At 41.2% G+C, this 15,531-nt stretch overlaps 1 protein-coding gene across 19 annotated transcripts in view; it reads right to left on the reverse strand.

Moving 5' to 3' along the window:
- The window catches only part of cacna1c (calcium channel, voltage-dependent, L type, alpha 1C subunit), a 171,060-nt gene extending 155,538 nt beyond the window's left edge, over positions 1 to 15,522 (reverse strand). For all 19 annotated transcript variants that reach the window (XM_016677613.1, XM_016677602.1, XM_016677612.1 and 16 more), the window contains exon 1: positions 15,452 to 15,522. In XM_016677613.1, coding sequence (XP_016533099.1) covers positions 15,452 to 15,509 — 58 coding nt within the window. In that variant the 5' untranslated portion in view covers positions 15,510 to 15,522. The remainder of the gene's footprint in view (positions 1 to 15,451) is intronic.
- Positions 15,523 to 15,531: the final 9 nt, after the last annotated feature.

The following is a 15,531-nucleotide window of genomic DNA, read 5'->3' on the forward strand; positions in this document are numbered from 1 at the left end:
CTGTGGTGTTGTACTATATTGTTTCACTCAGAGTCCAACAGCTTCCCCAATGTCTCCAAAAAATAACTGAGCTCTTTGCTAGTAAGGACTTATAGAGACAAATTAGACCATGGTTCTCAACTAGAAAATGGTGGACTGCTTCCTCCAGGTTGGGGGTTACATTTCACTTTCTGGTTTGGAAACACCATGGGTTCCCTCCAGAGAGTGTGGGTTATGCCCCACAACTTGATCCCAGAGAACTTTAAGACGCCGATCAAATGGTAGATGGTGACCACCGCCTGCTTCCCCTGGGAATGGGTATTTCACAGTTTCAGACTTCTCCGTTCTGAACATCGTCTCTCTTTTCATCATGAGTGAACACAAAAGTTTCATATGCAGAAGTGAGAACAAAGGATGATGGAAGGATTGGGAGGATGTGGGCTTGGTGGTTGAAGCTTTCAGAAACCAAAGGCTGTTATATTATGCGATACACAACAGACCATGAAACATTTCCGGTAACTGAAAATCAGTTAGGTCATCCATATTTGAAATGGTGCTAATTTCATTATGTCGAACTAGGGTGACCCTATAAATGTCCCAGTTGTGTTCTGACCTCCTCCGCTGTCAGTCAACAAACGTCAAACAACCCTGCTGAATCGGCCAGGATGAGAAATCTTGCTGCCTCCCTTCTCTCTCCTCCTCTCCATCTTTCCTCGTGTCATCCACGGCTGTCCCCTCTCCCCTCACCTCCTTTCTTCTCTTTCTCTCTCTTTGTCCCTGTTGGAACAGCGTGTTTGTTTAATGTGGTGTCTCCATGGTTACCCGTCTGCCACACTGATGTAATGTCATTAATCATCAACTTTATCATGCTGCGACCCAGACGCATGTATGCAGAAAGCCGGCCGTGGCATTTTACACGGCAGAAAGACGGGAGGAGGGTGGTCCACTTAAGAATATTAAAAAGTAACAGTGAGCAGACTCAGGTTTCCTTCGATCTTTAAGGAACGTCTGCGTCTTCACGTACAAAATAAGAAGATGCATTTGAAGTACAATGAATGCTCTTCTTTTTCCTCCTTATGCCCTTCCATCTCCTCATGAGATTGCTCGCTCTCTTTTGGTTAACATGACAACAGACAGGCAATGTCGCGCCTCCTGCTCTGGTGACATCACCACAGGCGCCAAGCCAATCCCCGAAAAACCTCCTTATCATCTCTCTCTCTCTCCCCATCTCGCTCTCTTCCTTGTTCTTTCTTTCATGGGCATATTGATCTGGAATACAAATCACAGATGCAATAAAAAGGGCTGGTGGAAAAGTGGTAGTGGAAAAAAAGAGGTGGAGTGGAGGAAGAACAGAGAATGGAGGGGAGAATAACAGATAGCCTCACTTATATATGAGCTACTGCCTTACTTCCAATGTCTGAGATGTGGTGTATTTTTGCTTTTAAGTCCTGCACTTTAAAATGTTATGGAACGGAGAAAGGCAATGTTATCAATTTACTTTAGAAATGAGAAAGGCCCGACTGAAGATTATTATTATTTTTTTTTTTTACTTGGTGTGTCTCTGTAAAATTAGAATTGGGCACCAGAAAATAATTTCATTTTATTTATTTTTTTTAAATATTTGTTGGCTGGCAAAATCCATTAACACTAATCTGGCTGGCTGTGCAGACCACAGGAGTCCCCTACAAATGCAACATAGCTGTCCAATATGGCCACATCAGTACTCAATAATTAAGAACCAGCATTCAAGAAAAGTCCGGATGAACGTCAATTGGATAACCAGATCACCAACAGATTGGTCAAGTCAAAGCAGATTTTTGAACCGCTGAAACCGGGCCCAGTGATTCTCTGTTGAAATACTTAGAGACCACTGTACCCTGAAAATGATAAACGATGCAGAAACTGCTGGTTGCATGTAGTTAGAACAGTTTACTTCGTCTTTTCCCCCCAGATTTCCGATTGTGTATTGCTTATTTAGTGACGGTTTGGCTAATTTTTTTATGTGCGACGATAAAAACCTTTTTCTTTAAATTCCTGCCGGAATTTTTTATTTATTTTTTGCCCAGAAATATCAGAAATATACTCCTTAAATAAAACATACACATTACTAGAAAAGCCACAGCACCGTTTTGAAAAGTAGAGACACAAATTATAGACGATCTCTTTGAGCCAAAAGTGGAAACAAAGTGGACCTCAAAGAATCAGGACTCCTTCAGGGCCTCTCCAAAACGTTTGTTACTTCCAGTCAGAAGCAACATGTTTGTAAATTTGAAAGATTACTCAAACCTAATTCTTCCAGGGACTTGAATACTTTTTGCATATGTGAGTTATTGGTTTAATCACATAGAAAAAAATCACAGGTGCAAATATGCTGCATATCAGTATTTTGCAGACTGAATCTAAACTCTGAAGTAGAGAGGGGCTTTCAGCTTTCTAAGTTCAAATTCCCACTTCAGAGGCCTTTTCTGGTAACTTTGTCCCATTTAGAACTGGGAAAGTCCCAACTTCAGCTATAAAGCCGATGCTCTTTCCATTCTTTTGTTTAGAAATCCAAAAATGCAGATGTAGTTTGGTTGGGTTTGAACAGAGTAAAAAAAATAATAAATTGGTTACGTTGTGCTTTAGTTCCTGCTGTATTCCAAAAAGAACACGATGTCAATACTTTATGTGGTCTGTTACTTAAAAACTGACCCCTTTGTACAGTAGCGGCGATGCTATGACCACCATAAGGGGCAGAATTCATCGCCTTGGAAACACAAGTCGACGAAGAAGAATCTCTGTGGTGTCAGCACATGTTTCACATATTTCTGAGACACCAGATAACCCCTCTAAACATTTAAACATTCTCCTGCTTCTGGACCTAATTATAGATGCAGGTCTGGAAATGGAAACACACACACTCACACACACACACACACACGCAAACACACACACACACACACATTGTTAAAGAAGTCCTGTAACTAGCCTGCTTTAGCCATTATAACTTGAGTGTAAAAGTGACTCTGGTCTTTTGGGAAGTGGACCGCTCTTTACAGACATACCCTCTCTCTCACTCACACACACACACACACACACACACACACACACACACACATACAGTATAGTCTGCAGGGAAGTGGTCCATGGAGCACACACATCAAGACTGGCCTAGATAGACGGGATGGCAGGGGACACAAACACATAACAGCCTTCTCTCTTTCAGCACATGGACAGTCAAGGACATTCTGACGGCCTACATAGTTGGGTCATTTCATACCAAATCTTACTCTTGTCTTTTTGTGAAAAGTAGGGAAGATGAAGGCAACAGAGAATAAGGAGGGACCAGAAACAGAAGACTGTATTAAAACTAGAATATTTATTTCAAAGACAGGATTTGGAGAAAGAGGATGAATGAAGATTTGTACATTAAAAGTTGGAAAGTAAAGCACAATAATTTCACTCTAATGATCCACTGACTACTTTGGGGGAGTTTTTTGACCAAAGTTCTACCTAATTGATGAACCATTTTCAAAGTAAGTAGCACATAACAGATGAAAGCTGCTTAAAGTGTGACAGATACAATTTAGACCTGCTGTCTATTCTGGCTTAAACTCTGTACTTGCACAAAAAAAATGTTCAAAGTTAGTGATCCTTACAAAGAAAAGACCGAGTCACTTGATTGTAGTCAGCTTTTAAGCTGAGCTTCAAAATGTAATCATACTAAAAGACGCTTCTTTCTGCTGCTCCTGCCACATTTAAAGACCGAAAGGGATCAGGACGACATGACAGAGGGAATGCATGCATGACAATGAATGGCACTAATACACCGATTTTTACTTTTTTCTTTTTCTAGGGCAGTAGTTTTCAATGTTTGAGTTTAAATGCAGTTTTTATACATTTACCAAGTCTGTTATTTTTTTGTTTTTTTTTTGTCTTTTGCTGCTGTCATGGCAGAAAATAAATTGTGTGATCCAGTAGGAAAAACATTTCTTTATTATTATTATTATTATTATTATTATTATTATTATAAGCAACAATCATTCTTCACATTCATGATGGGAATTTCACATCTAAACTTTGATTGTTAAAAAAAGTGGATTTAGATGACACCAATATGCAACAAGATAGTGTGACAACATCTTCACTTGTTTTTCCCTTAAAAAAAAAAAAGCTGAGCTGCTCAATACATTTCAGCCTTTCCAAGAGGTCATTTTAGCTGTTATTCAAAACAAGGTGGCATCCTTGGAGCAACTGCCCTTTGCTCTCTCGTGCTGAAGTGTTACTTAACCTTTTCAGCCTGTCTGTGTAGCTGCATAGTAGAAAAAGCAGCAGACAGTGCCCCGTGCCCTAAGCTATGCAACAGGCTTTTGTAGCCCATGACTGTTTAGCTGTAAGAGGTGATCTGACAGGTTCTGGCCCAAGACACACACACACCCCAAAAAATACCCCCAGAACGAGCAAATCTACACATAAACGGAGACGCAACAGCACACACAGTGACAAATGAACAGAGAGTCGCATCACCTCTCTCTTCGTTTAATCTGTCTTTCCAAGGTGCTGTCACCCAGCAGGGGGACGCTCGCAGCGCACTGCGAGTGTGATGATACGCGAGTATCTGCGGTAATGCGTGTAGACCCCGTTCCTCTGTAGTGCAGCTATTCATCCATGACAAGCCCACCAGAGGCCTGACTAACGAGACCGCCGGAGCTCAGAACCCGCTGAAAGCATGGCTGAGCGTACGTGCCTCAAACCTTTGCTTCCTGAGAGACAAGAGCTCCAAAAATAAAATAAAATGAGGCAAAAAGCAAGCTTTATGTCACGTGTTGCTAAAGAAGGTGTATGTGATGTCTCCCACATGGAGAAAGTGAACATTTAAAGGGGACTTATGATGCAAAATTGTCCTTTTGAACATTTTTTGTACTTATAGCTTTGCCTCTACTGCCTCTAGAAACAGTCTAAGTGCTAAAAAATAAAATAAAATAAATAAAGAACAAAAGAGAAAATTTGAGTTTTGGTGTCTGGAAAATGACCCATTACTAAAACCTCCTGATTATTAGGTCACTATCAGCAGGCACTGTGACTCACCTAGCGACCCCAGCTGAGCCCATGCCCTCACCAACCCAAGCAGAGCTTTGCTCACTTCATATTTCAAAGACTAGCATTTTTTGGTCAGCTGGTTTTATCACTCTATGCGCTGTACAATGGTTGCTGGAAAAGACGCGCGTTTTGTTGTCGACTGCGACGAATTACTTTTATCCGTGCACATTCTCTGAGTCGCAAAGAAGAGAACTTGTTAATGACAACATCCCAGCCACAATGCCAAAGAAAATTAGAGTTTGTGGAAATCACTTCATGACAGATTTTTTTTAAAACATCATTGAAAGTACATGACTAGATTTACCAACAGACTTCAGTGGAGGAAAGTTACGTCCCTAGTTTTCATCGCAAAACGACAGATTAAATCTCTGCCACAGTCTCGGAAAAGGAGGCAGATGTTATCCTCGGATGATGGGAGGTGTGGCGTCAGTTTCCGAAAGCGCACAAAAAAGAAATGCTAAAAAAAAAAAGAGAGAGAGAGAGATGATAAAAGAGCCCTCTGGGTCAATCCGAACCTTCTGGGGCAGACAATGCGATGACCATAGTGTTGGGCATCATCAAGATGTTTGGTAAATGTGAGATGGCCCTTTGGGCTCTTTTTCTGTTGGTCTGGGGTTTTCACTTGAGGACTCTCCAGAACCACTTTAATCTGGTCTGTTTCTTATTGCTGAATCATCAGCGCTGGTGAAGTGGCTTAGATGTTGTTGTGGGCTGTTTAGTGAACTCCTGTATGAGTCGTTATAGCTATGGGAGACATCTTGGCTGGCCGCTGCTTGGAAAGTTTACCACCGGTTTTTGTTTTTCTCCATTTGTGAATAATGGCTCTGTGGTTTGATTGAACTCCAAAGTGGTAGAAAAGGCTTCTTATCCTTTTCAACAAAGATAGATGTTAAATGCCTTTGTTTCCTATTTCTTATTTCACTAGATCTGTGCATAATGCGTTGCTTTTTGGGTTATTCACCTGACTTCACGGTGCAGTACAGTTTCATTTTAAGGTATTACTTGATCCTACATGTCAGGCAGTGATCATGCCTGGGGTTGGGTAGGAAAATCGAACCCGAAATACAGCTTCTCACAGCTATTTCATAATTTAACAAGGGGGAATAGCATTTTCTTCTCTTAAGTCCAAGTTGATTTGTATGTTTTTCCCCTTCTAGATTACACTATTTGATAACTCCATCTTGTATATTAACTCAGGTTTCCTTTGATGTTAAATTTGGTTTGATGATCTGAAACATTTAAGCGTCACAAAGAGCAAAATCAAGAAATCTTTGAGGAACGGAAAACCTTTTCTAAAGGAGCGATGTAACAGCGCTACCTCCCACAAATGTTGCAGAAATTTTCACAAAAACCATCAACTTATTTGATCAGACTTGACAATAAAAGTTCTGAACATTTTTCTTAAAGTCTGCAGGCTACTGGACCTCAGGCTAAGAAGCAATAAACCACTAACTTTGTAATTTTCTGTTTTTATTATGTAAAGCACTTTGAAGTGCCTCGCTACTGAAATGAGCAATATAAATAGAGACTTCATCGATTGATAACAAATTATCCATTAGCATTAGATTTTATCCTTTGTCCTTTTTTTTTTCATCTGTCGTTCTTTCCTACTATCTTTATATCTTTGATTGCTGTTTTGCTTTCTTTCTTGTTTGGATGCTTGTGAAAACTAGCTTTTTGGCGAGCTCTGATACATTAACATTTCACTTGTTTACATGTTTAATAAGGTATGTTGTCCCTTTTAAATATAAGACGGAATTTTACTGTGTCACCTGACAAGCTTCTGTTGCCTTTTTTTTTATTTAAAACAAACTCAGTTTCAAGAACCTAGTCAAGAACCAGGTCCGGCTGGATGCAGGAATGCCAATTTCCTAATGAACAGAGAAGCACATTGCATCTGCAAAGTCATGAAAAAGCTGGAAGCATCCCTGCAGAGAGCCTGGGGGTGACGAACGTTCCTCCCTCCTCTGTTCATTCACTCTCCATCATTCTCTTTTCTTTTTTTTTACTTTAACTGTCTTAAATGAGACTCATAAAAAAAAATAAATTAAGCCTGGATGCTATGTTAAGGAGGAGCGGTGAAAATTTTCTCAGTAGAAGAATATGCATGGGCCACTTCTGGTCCTGGTGTGTATTTAGATGTGTTGGATTAGAGCTGCTAATGAGGGCAGGGAATTCACTGTCCCACTGCAGACCTTCACCCCTCAGGAGCCCGAACAACTGGAACAGAGAGCAAGGCTGCTCCAAAGCTGCAGCTTCACTCAGGCTTAGTTTAGTTCGTTCCGGGCTTAACACACAGATAGTTGACAAGTCGCTGGGAAATTTGACTAAATCTTCGAAGTGGAGTGTTGACACAATCTTGGCTTCACATGCTGGAGCTTCTGTTTCTTGGTGACTTCAATCAACTTGCTTTGCAGGTTTAAGATAACACAACATATTGCTGTTACCTTAACTTTGCACTAGACTGGCGTAAACCGTATCCAATCCATGAATAACCTGTAAATCTTTTGTGAAGAAATGACCTGAGATTTGTTTTAAAACTTTCAAGTGCAGCAGAACATTAGCAAAAATTTCTTTTTCTAGAAGTTTATTTTTGAAAATATTTCAATCTTAGTAGAAGAAGTGAATCGAACTGCTGTGTCAGATGCTCAGATGAATTCATTTATATATTCACACTACAAAAAATATTTTCCTAAGGCAAACATTTTTTATTTAGAATTTTATTAGTTTTTTACTTTTCAGCCCTCTAAAAAAGAATTATTTTTTTCTTAATGTATTAACTGGAGTAACTTAACATGCGGATGCAGACAGTTTATGTCACACAGTTGTGCATTGTGTACACCAGCATTGTACACAAAAAACCCTGGAACATAAGTCCTATAAAAATCTAAGCTGCATGAGTTGTTGTAACTGTTGAAAATTAGTCTTAATTTGCTTGGTTTGTAATTGTTTGACATGGAAAAAACGTAGTGAGCATTGATGGACTTCAGCCTTTCTTAGTCGGACGAATAAGCTTGCAGCGTAATTTAACCAACTTTCCATCTGTTTCAAGTTACTTATAATTAGCTTCTATAAGGCTGCGTTCCCTTTTGACCTTGATTAAAACACAGATGTCTAAACATTGGCCTATGTCCAGCTTGCACAACAACAGCTGAAAATTGGTTAAATGTTTGTTTTGCATGTACGATATAACTTTAAATGTAGCAATAAGATTCAAAAGTAGTTGTTTTGCATGTTTAATTTGTCGTTAAGTAGAGTAAACCTGTAATCAGATCCACAAATGAGACACAAAACTAATATCGACTAAGAGGGCTTTTAAATAAAAGAGTATGTCTGTTTGATGAATGGACAACACATTTTGACAAATTGAGCCATGCTGATCTTTGATCAACACCAAACAGACGAGTGTCAGCCTAAGCGTGCAAGTTTATGGCGCTCGGTTTCAAAACACCTCCATCATCGTTGCTGAACATCACCCCCTCTGTTCCTCCAGTGCGATTGCATCGACTCTGTTTGCTGAGATTTACCGTTGCATAACTGATGTCAAAGTGCCAAACTTTCTGTGCGACCCGCCCTCCCTCCTGTTACGCAAAGACAAACGCATCCAACACCGCAGGGAACGGTGGAAGACGAGCTGAAGTCAAATCTGAGCCTTTTTATAAATCTCCAGACTTTTTCTCCCCTTCTAAATAAAGAAAACTGGTAGCAATTATTCTTGCTATGTCAGCATGTGAGCTCTTAAAGTCAATTCTCACAGTGCGTCCTTTTTCATTCACATCTTTTGCCAATGTAGTAAAAATGTTTACACATGGCACAATGGGATAATGTGACTGATCCCTAAATCAAGCTTTTCAAATACCTGCCGATGTGGGACTTCTAACCCACTCTTCCTTGAAGAATTGTTTTGATTGAGTCACATTGGAGGGTTTTTCAAGATCACGCCACAGCATTCTGTTCAAATTTGTCTAGACGAGTCCAAAATATTCATTTTGAGTTTTCATTCAGACTTGGGTTTTCCAGAGTCCTGTGGACCATAGTCCAGCTGCAGAACCCAAGTGAGCTTGAGCTTAAGGCTACAAACCGATGGCTGAATGTTCTCCTTTAGGATCTTCTGGTAAAGCGCAGCCTTCATGGCTCCATTGGCTACAACAAGTCTCCTAGTCCCTGAAGGAGTTGGTTTCATGGCAGATGTAATGGGCCACACAGAATCCCAAAAGTTTTACTTTTATGTAAGAGACTGGAGAGGAGCCCAAATGCTGAGCAGTAACACCAGACAACCTGTTCACACCCCTGCCATTGCTGTGTCTGCAACCGTTCACCTGCTGCGACCCAGTCTCAGAATGCGCCCCTGCATGCAGTGGCCTCATAATACAGGCCATGCCACGAAGTTAAGCGACACTATCACCATTCACACATGACCAATCTCTGGGAACCCACGGACTACAACAACTGACCTTGCTGTGGATCCCACCGACCCAACTTGCACACTCATTATGTATCTGAGGAAGGAGAAACGGTAAGCTGGGCAACTTTCCCAAACAAGCAATGAACTGGACTCATCACAAACCAGAGAAGAGAAGAAGGAGCTGCCACACCCTCTCCCAGAAGCCATTCAGCTGCCCTACCCGATGAACCCTACACTGGGCAAAACAAAGTTCTGCTGCTAATGCTTACAGTCGAACAGCAAGCAATGTAAGTGCATGAACTCGTGGTTTTTCCACTTTGTGTCTTATGATGTCTTTAGTGTTGGTCTTGCCATCCGAATCCTCCCCCGAGACGAGATGCAATGTTTTGTATCTTGGTTTTTGGTGGTTGGTTCCACTGAAAACGCTAAAGACCATTACAGTAAAAGCATGAAGATGGACTAATTAATTCATGGGAGAAAGGAAATGCAGAAACTAACACTAAATGGTTGTGCAGATGGATAGAGTAGAAGGACAGAAAACAAAGCAAATTATCCGTGGGGAAAGGCAGATGCAAAAGAAGGCATGCTAGATGGTAGAAGTGGGGAAATGCATTGTGGGCATGAATAATACAGAAATCTCTCTACTCCTGTCTCTCTTCATCGTTCAGCTTCCACAGTAACTTTGTCGAAACGCATGCTTAAAAACGTTGGGCACAGCTGGTGGCTTCTTTATGCTTGACATGGAAAAAGTCCCATTATGTGTCAGAGGACGGTGTGCAACTAGGACAACCTCTTTGCCTTTAGATTTCTGCTTTGAATAGTGCTCAAATATCCAACCAGTATTATCCCAGAAACTAGCAGAGGTCTGCAAAAAAAAACAAAAAAAAAACACGTGTGTGGAAAAGATTTGACCTACAATGCTTTGTTCACCGGTTAACACCGAATCGAGTAAATGTCGTCCTCATTTGTTTGTCCAGAAATCTGAACATGACTGACTGACTTGTGTAAAACTAGGAGAAAGGAAAAATCATGCTGGTTCTCGACTAACTGCCAATAAATACATAAGGAAAGAAAAGTGGGAAAACCAACAGACGCAGATAAGAGATTATCTAATCTTGCTGGTTTTAGCAGTGCAACAAGTTGTAACTTAGAAAAAGTCTGGAAATGTACAAGTGGTCAAATTGACACCAAGGGCATCAAGAATGGTGAGCTTTTACAGATGGGGTGCATGAAGAAAGAAAATAATCATCTTTCAGGACATCATCTTTTAATATTTTCCCATTAAAGGATCGGTAGACATTAGCAGGTTATATAACAGATTTAGGGGTTACATAAAGTTAAAATAAATCTTGACTAAAACACATTTAAAGAATCTGAACTGACTTAGCATTGTGTTACCATTACTTAGACCAGGATGGCATTGCTTTAGCTGTAAGCTAACAGTTAACAGACATTCGACTGAGCTATGATTGGAGTATTAAATAAAGTGAACAGTGAGGGACAACAAATTAAAATCATAAAGGGGAAGAGAGAGAGAGAGACAAAGAAAGAGAGAGAGAAAGAGACAGAGAGAGAAAGAGAAGTGGGGGACTTAAAGAAGCTACAGGTCTAGAGTCATTATTTCCACTAGTGGCTTCAGGCAGATCAATAGGAAAATGTGTGTGTGCTTAAGAGGGACGGACATATGTCTAAACACACACATACACACACGCATGAACATTCGCAGACGGAGGCAGTCAGGCAGACACAATGCATGTGGGCAAACGACCAATCGCACGCACACACACTCACACACACACAGAGGGCTGCTGCTGCTGCTGGCAAACCGTCCCTCCACAACTGAAGTCTGGGGCCCGATAGCGCTAACAGTAGAGGACAGCCTCTGGATAGATTTCCAATACCCGACCAGAGGCTTAAGCAAGAAAGAGTCCAAGATAATCCCCCCAGCCCTTTTTCTCCTCCTCCTGTCTATCCCTTCTTTGTTTCTTCTTCTGCCTTCACCTTTCTGTCATCCATTCCCTCAATCCTTTTCTTTGCTAGTCTTCCATGTTGGTGTTGTTTTTTTTTCATCTTTCCTCTCCAGTTCAATTACGTCTTTTGCTGTAACTTTTTTTGTGGTTTCACGACGACTTCAGTTCCCCCCGCCGCCTCCTTCCCGTTTTTCTTTCATCCGCGTGTTTGCGGAGCTTCGGAGCTGGTGTTTTTACGTTACGAGCAGCTGTTGTTGAGTCACATCCTCAAGTTAACGCCTTCTCATGCCATGAGGCGCTGAAGTAAACTTTGCTAATACTGATTGGCCTTTAATCACTAATTACATCCTTCACTACAGCCACTATAACCTTGCTTTGACTCACACGTGCCTAAAAACAGACATTAAAACTACTGTAAGCTGAAGGTTTGACACTAAAAAAAAAAAAAAAGTGACGCCGCAGTTTGAAAAGTGCACACACACACAAAAAAACGGTAATATCTAGACATATCTGTCGTCTCCAACAGAATCGTCGAGGATATCCAGCCGGGGTATTTGAATGAGCTGAACTGGCAGGTGTCCAGCCCCCAGGTAGCCATCAGAAATCAATTACCATCCCTAAAGGAGGTTTCATCATGCCTGTGGCACAGTGCCCACAGAGAAAATTACTCACTGATTGCTCTTCTGCTGGGAAAAATAAAACGAGGAAATTCTCAGGCACATGCTAACATGCTATTCCACAGGTGAGTGTATTCATCCCGAAACCACATCATGTAGAGCCAGTGAGTCTTTCTTGAACGTTTTTTTTTCTCTGCTCATGCATGCTTCATGAACTCTTGACTCATAAAAGTCCTGCAGATATGAGACTGTTCAGATGTAGTGCAGTTGAGCATTCAGCGCAACTGAGTATTATTATCTGTTTGAAATGCAGAACAGATGTTAGCAACGAGCAGATGGATGATCTGCACCCAAGCTTCATCCTCTGTATCTTTCGCCTCGTCTGTGCCGTCTCTTTTTTTTTTATTTTATTTTTTTTTGTCCAGGAATAAAATGACTTCTAACTTCATCTTCAGATAAAATGGTCAAGGGGTCAGATATAGCATATCATCTCCAGGCTTGGAAGAACCCTATTATGAAACGCTAACGTTACAAAGTCGAAAAAAATATTCTTCCAAACATTTGAGATAACTTTGCTATGCAGGCATGAAGCCATCCTCCATCTTAATTAAAACTCACTGAGAGTCTTTGACATGATATCCATCTGCCTTTCCTTCCCCCTGACCAAAAAAAAAAAGTGACTCAAGACCAATAAATTTAAAATACTGGATGTAAACGTGGCTCATCTATTTCACACAAGTAAGTTTGCAATGTGGAAACTAATTCAGCAAGTGAAGAAAAGCTTAATTTAAAAAGTAGCAGTTGTAGAGCTGTGTGATAGATTGTTGCTGTCATGTTGCTGTCAGTGGACCAATGAAGACTGAACTGTCCGTGGTGCTGAAACCACCAACCTGACCCGCAGCTTCAGAGCAACTTGTTTAAAAAACTAAAAAATCTTAATCTGGCCAGCTCTATATTATGGTCAAATTTTAATACGATTATGATTCTGGAAGGGATTGGGATTGGTTTAAAGTTTGTAGTTATTTGAAGAAGAAGCCATTAATGCATCCCCTCCCTTCATTTGTATTGATCTTAGAATACATTTTGGCAGTGATTTTTAAAACATTATCTAAAGTATGTCTTCAGCAACAAACATCACATAAAGACAAAAGGCTGAAATAAAGTGAAAGTACTGATAATCTTATGTTGGGCTATGGAAACCACTTGTTCACCAAGTCAGCCTGCCCGTCTGTCTGCACCACCAATCTGGTTCTAAGTTATAGTATAGAGTGACTTGCAAAGTTATTCAACACCTTCAATTGTTTATATTTTTGCTGCATTACAATCTGAAGCATGATGGGGGTGACATACTGCTGCCTTTCTTCAACAGGGATGGAGAAGCTGACCAGAGTTGAAGGGACACTGCATGGGGCTGAATATGAAACAAATCCTGGAAGAAAACCCGGTCGATGCTGCAACTGTCAACTTCCAGGAAGAGAAAAAAAAAATCTGAGACTTCGGGCTTCAAACTCTAGTCCTAGAGGACCAAAATCCTGAGACTTTTAGATCTATCCCAGGTCCAACATGCCTGATTTACCTCCTTACCACGCAGTCGAGTTCTACAGAGTCAATAACCCATTTGTTTTATTCAGGTGTGTCAAAGAGAGACATTTCTACTTTGCAGGACACTGGATCTTGAAGACCGGAGTTTGACTTCTGTGATTTAGACCAAAGTTCAGACTTATTGAGAAAATGTGACAAAACTTTCAAATTGCTGTTCCATCTACAGCTACTCTAACTAAGCTTGTGCTGTCTTTTTTGATCGTCAAACGGGTGAAAATGTGCGTCTCTAGACATCCAAAGATGGTGGAGCCAGTAATGGTGATTTTATAAATTGCGAGTGCTGAATATAAATGCACACCACACTTTTAAGTCTTTCCTCCTGTACAGATCAGCTCTTTTTATATAGAAATTCAAATAAACACAAGCGGACTAATTATTAAACTGTCGCCCCACAATCACGCACTACTTTCTTTTTTTTTCTTTCTTTTTTTTTTTTTAAGTTCAAGGGTGTGAATACTTCTGCGGACCACTGGCACAAGTCGAAGCGAAATAAGTCAGGCTGATCACAGAGAGCTGCCTCTCTGTTTAAGATGCGCATGAACATGACAGCTGTTCTTGCTTCCTGCAGGTAACATCCAACAGCATGTGATGAGTTGCCTCTCGGTGCAAATTGTGCCACGCTGCGACACGCACGCACGCACGAACGCTCACGCACAGCCCGCACAGACATAAACATGGACAAGCAACGCCACCCCTCTTCTCCTTTCCTCCTTATCCCCTGTTGCTATGGAACCTGTCGCCAAGGCGGAGAGGTATGTGGTTGTGATGGAGGCGGCAGATGAGGAGGATGAAGAAGAAGGGGGCACGGAGTGCCTTCGTTATATATCAACGAAGGCGGGTCCGATGGTGGTCATGAGGGGGATAGCCGTGATGGAGCAAACAACATCTGCCCCTAAATGAAGGCATCATCGGGCTTCGCTGTCTTTCCCTCTCTGCAACGTGGGTGGAAGAAGCGTCGCGTAATACTGCGCCACGCACACAGACCCCAAAACAGATCGCAACACTGGATTTTCGTTGACTTTTTGATTGTGATGCAATTTTAACACGTAGAGGTAGTAAAATCCGAGAACTTTATTCGTATTTTGCACAGTTCTTGCCTTATTCCCCTCAAAATAGCTCATCATCAACACAATCTCGGCAGACAAATAACTCCTGCAGGCCCTCCTCTACTGCCACCTGTCATCTGTGATATTAAAGGCAAAAAAAAAAACTTATTGTGAAACATTATTATCCTCTTGGTTAAGTTCCTACGTAATAAAATAATAAAAAAAACCATTCTTGGAAGCCGGGATCTGTCAACATACTTCACGCACACACGCTTTTCCTGTCATTTTCCGCACTGAGAATGTGTCCAAACCAATAATGGTCCCGCCTACAACAGCCTGTTGGCTAAATATGACCACTGCCCACCCGTTATGCCACAGTTCTCCGATGAAGAGGCCTGTCAAACCCACAAGTGCAGGAGCGAACCAAGAAATTGGAAAGGGGAAAAAAGAAAGAAGGAAAGATGGCCTCATCCATATCCAACCTGCAGCTTTCTTGCGCCATTACGCGAGCACAAGTTGAGTGGTTGGAGTAGGAAAGGTGAAATAAACAAACTGCACATAGAGGGGAAAGTGAGAGGTGCATCTGTTGAAATGAGATTTTTTTTTCTCTCCTTCCTCCCCCCTGCATCTGCTCCCTCCACTAGCACCCCCACCCCATCCCATCTCCACTTGGAAACCATCATACTCCCCTCCCTCCTTCCTTCATGCATACACTTGAATATTTGTTAGTTAAAAATAAAAGCCACCACATACCTTGATGGTTCTCAAAGGTGTCCTCCGGGATGTACATGTTTTTGCTTTCATTTACCATAAATGTAGTCCGGCGTTATCCT

Source organism: Poecilia formosa, unplaced genomic scaffold (assembly GCF_000485575.1).
Source record: "Poecilia formosa unplaced genomic scaffold, Poecilia_formosa-5.1.2 Scaffold159, whole genome shotgun sequence".
Classification (NCBI taxonomy): domain Eukaryota; kingdom Metazoa; phylum Chordata; class Actinopteri; order Cyprinodontiformes; family Poeciliidae; genus Poecilia; species Poecilia formosa.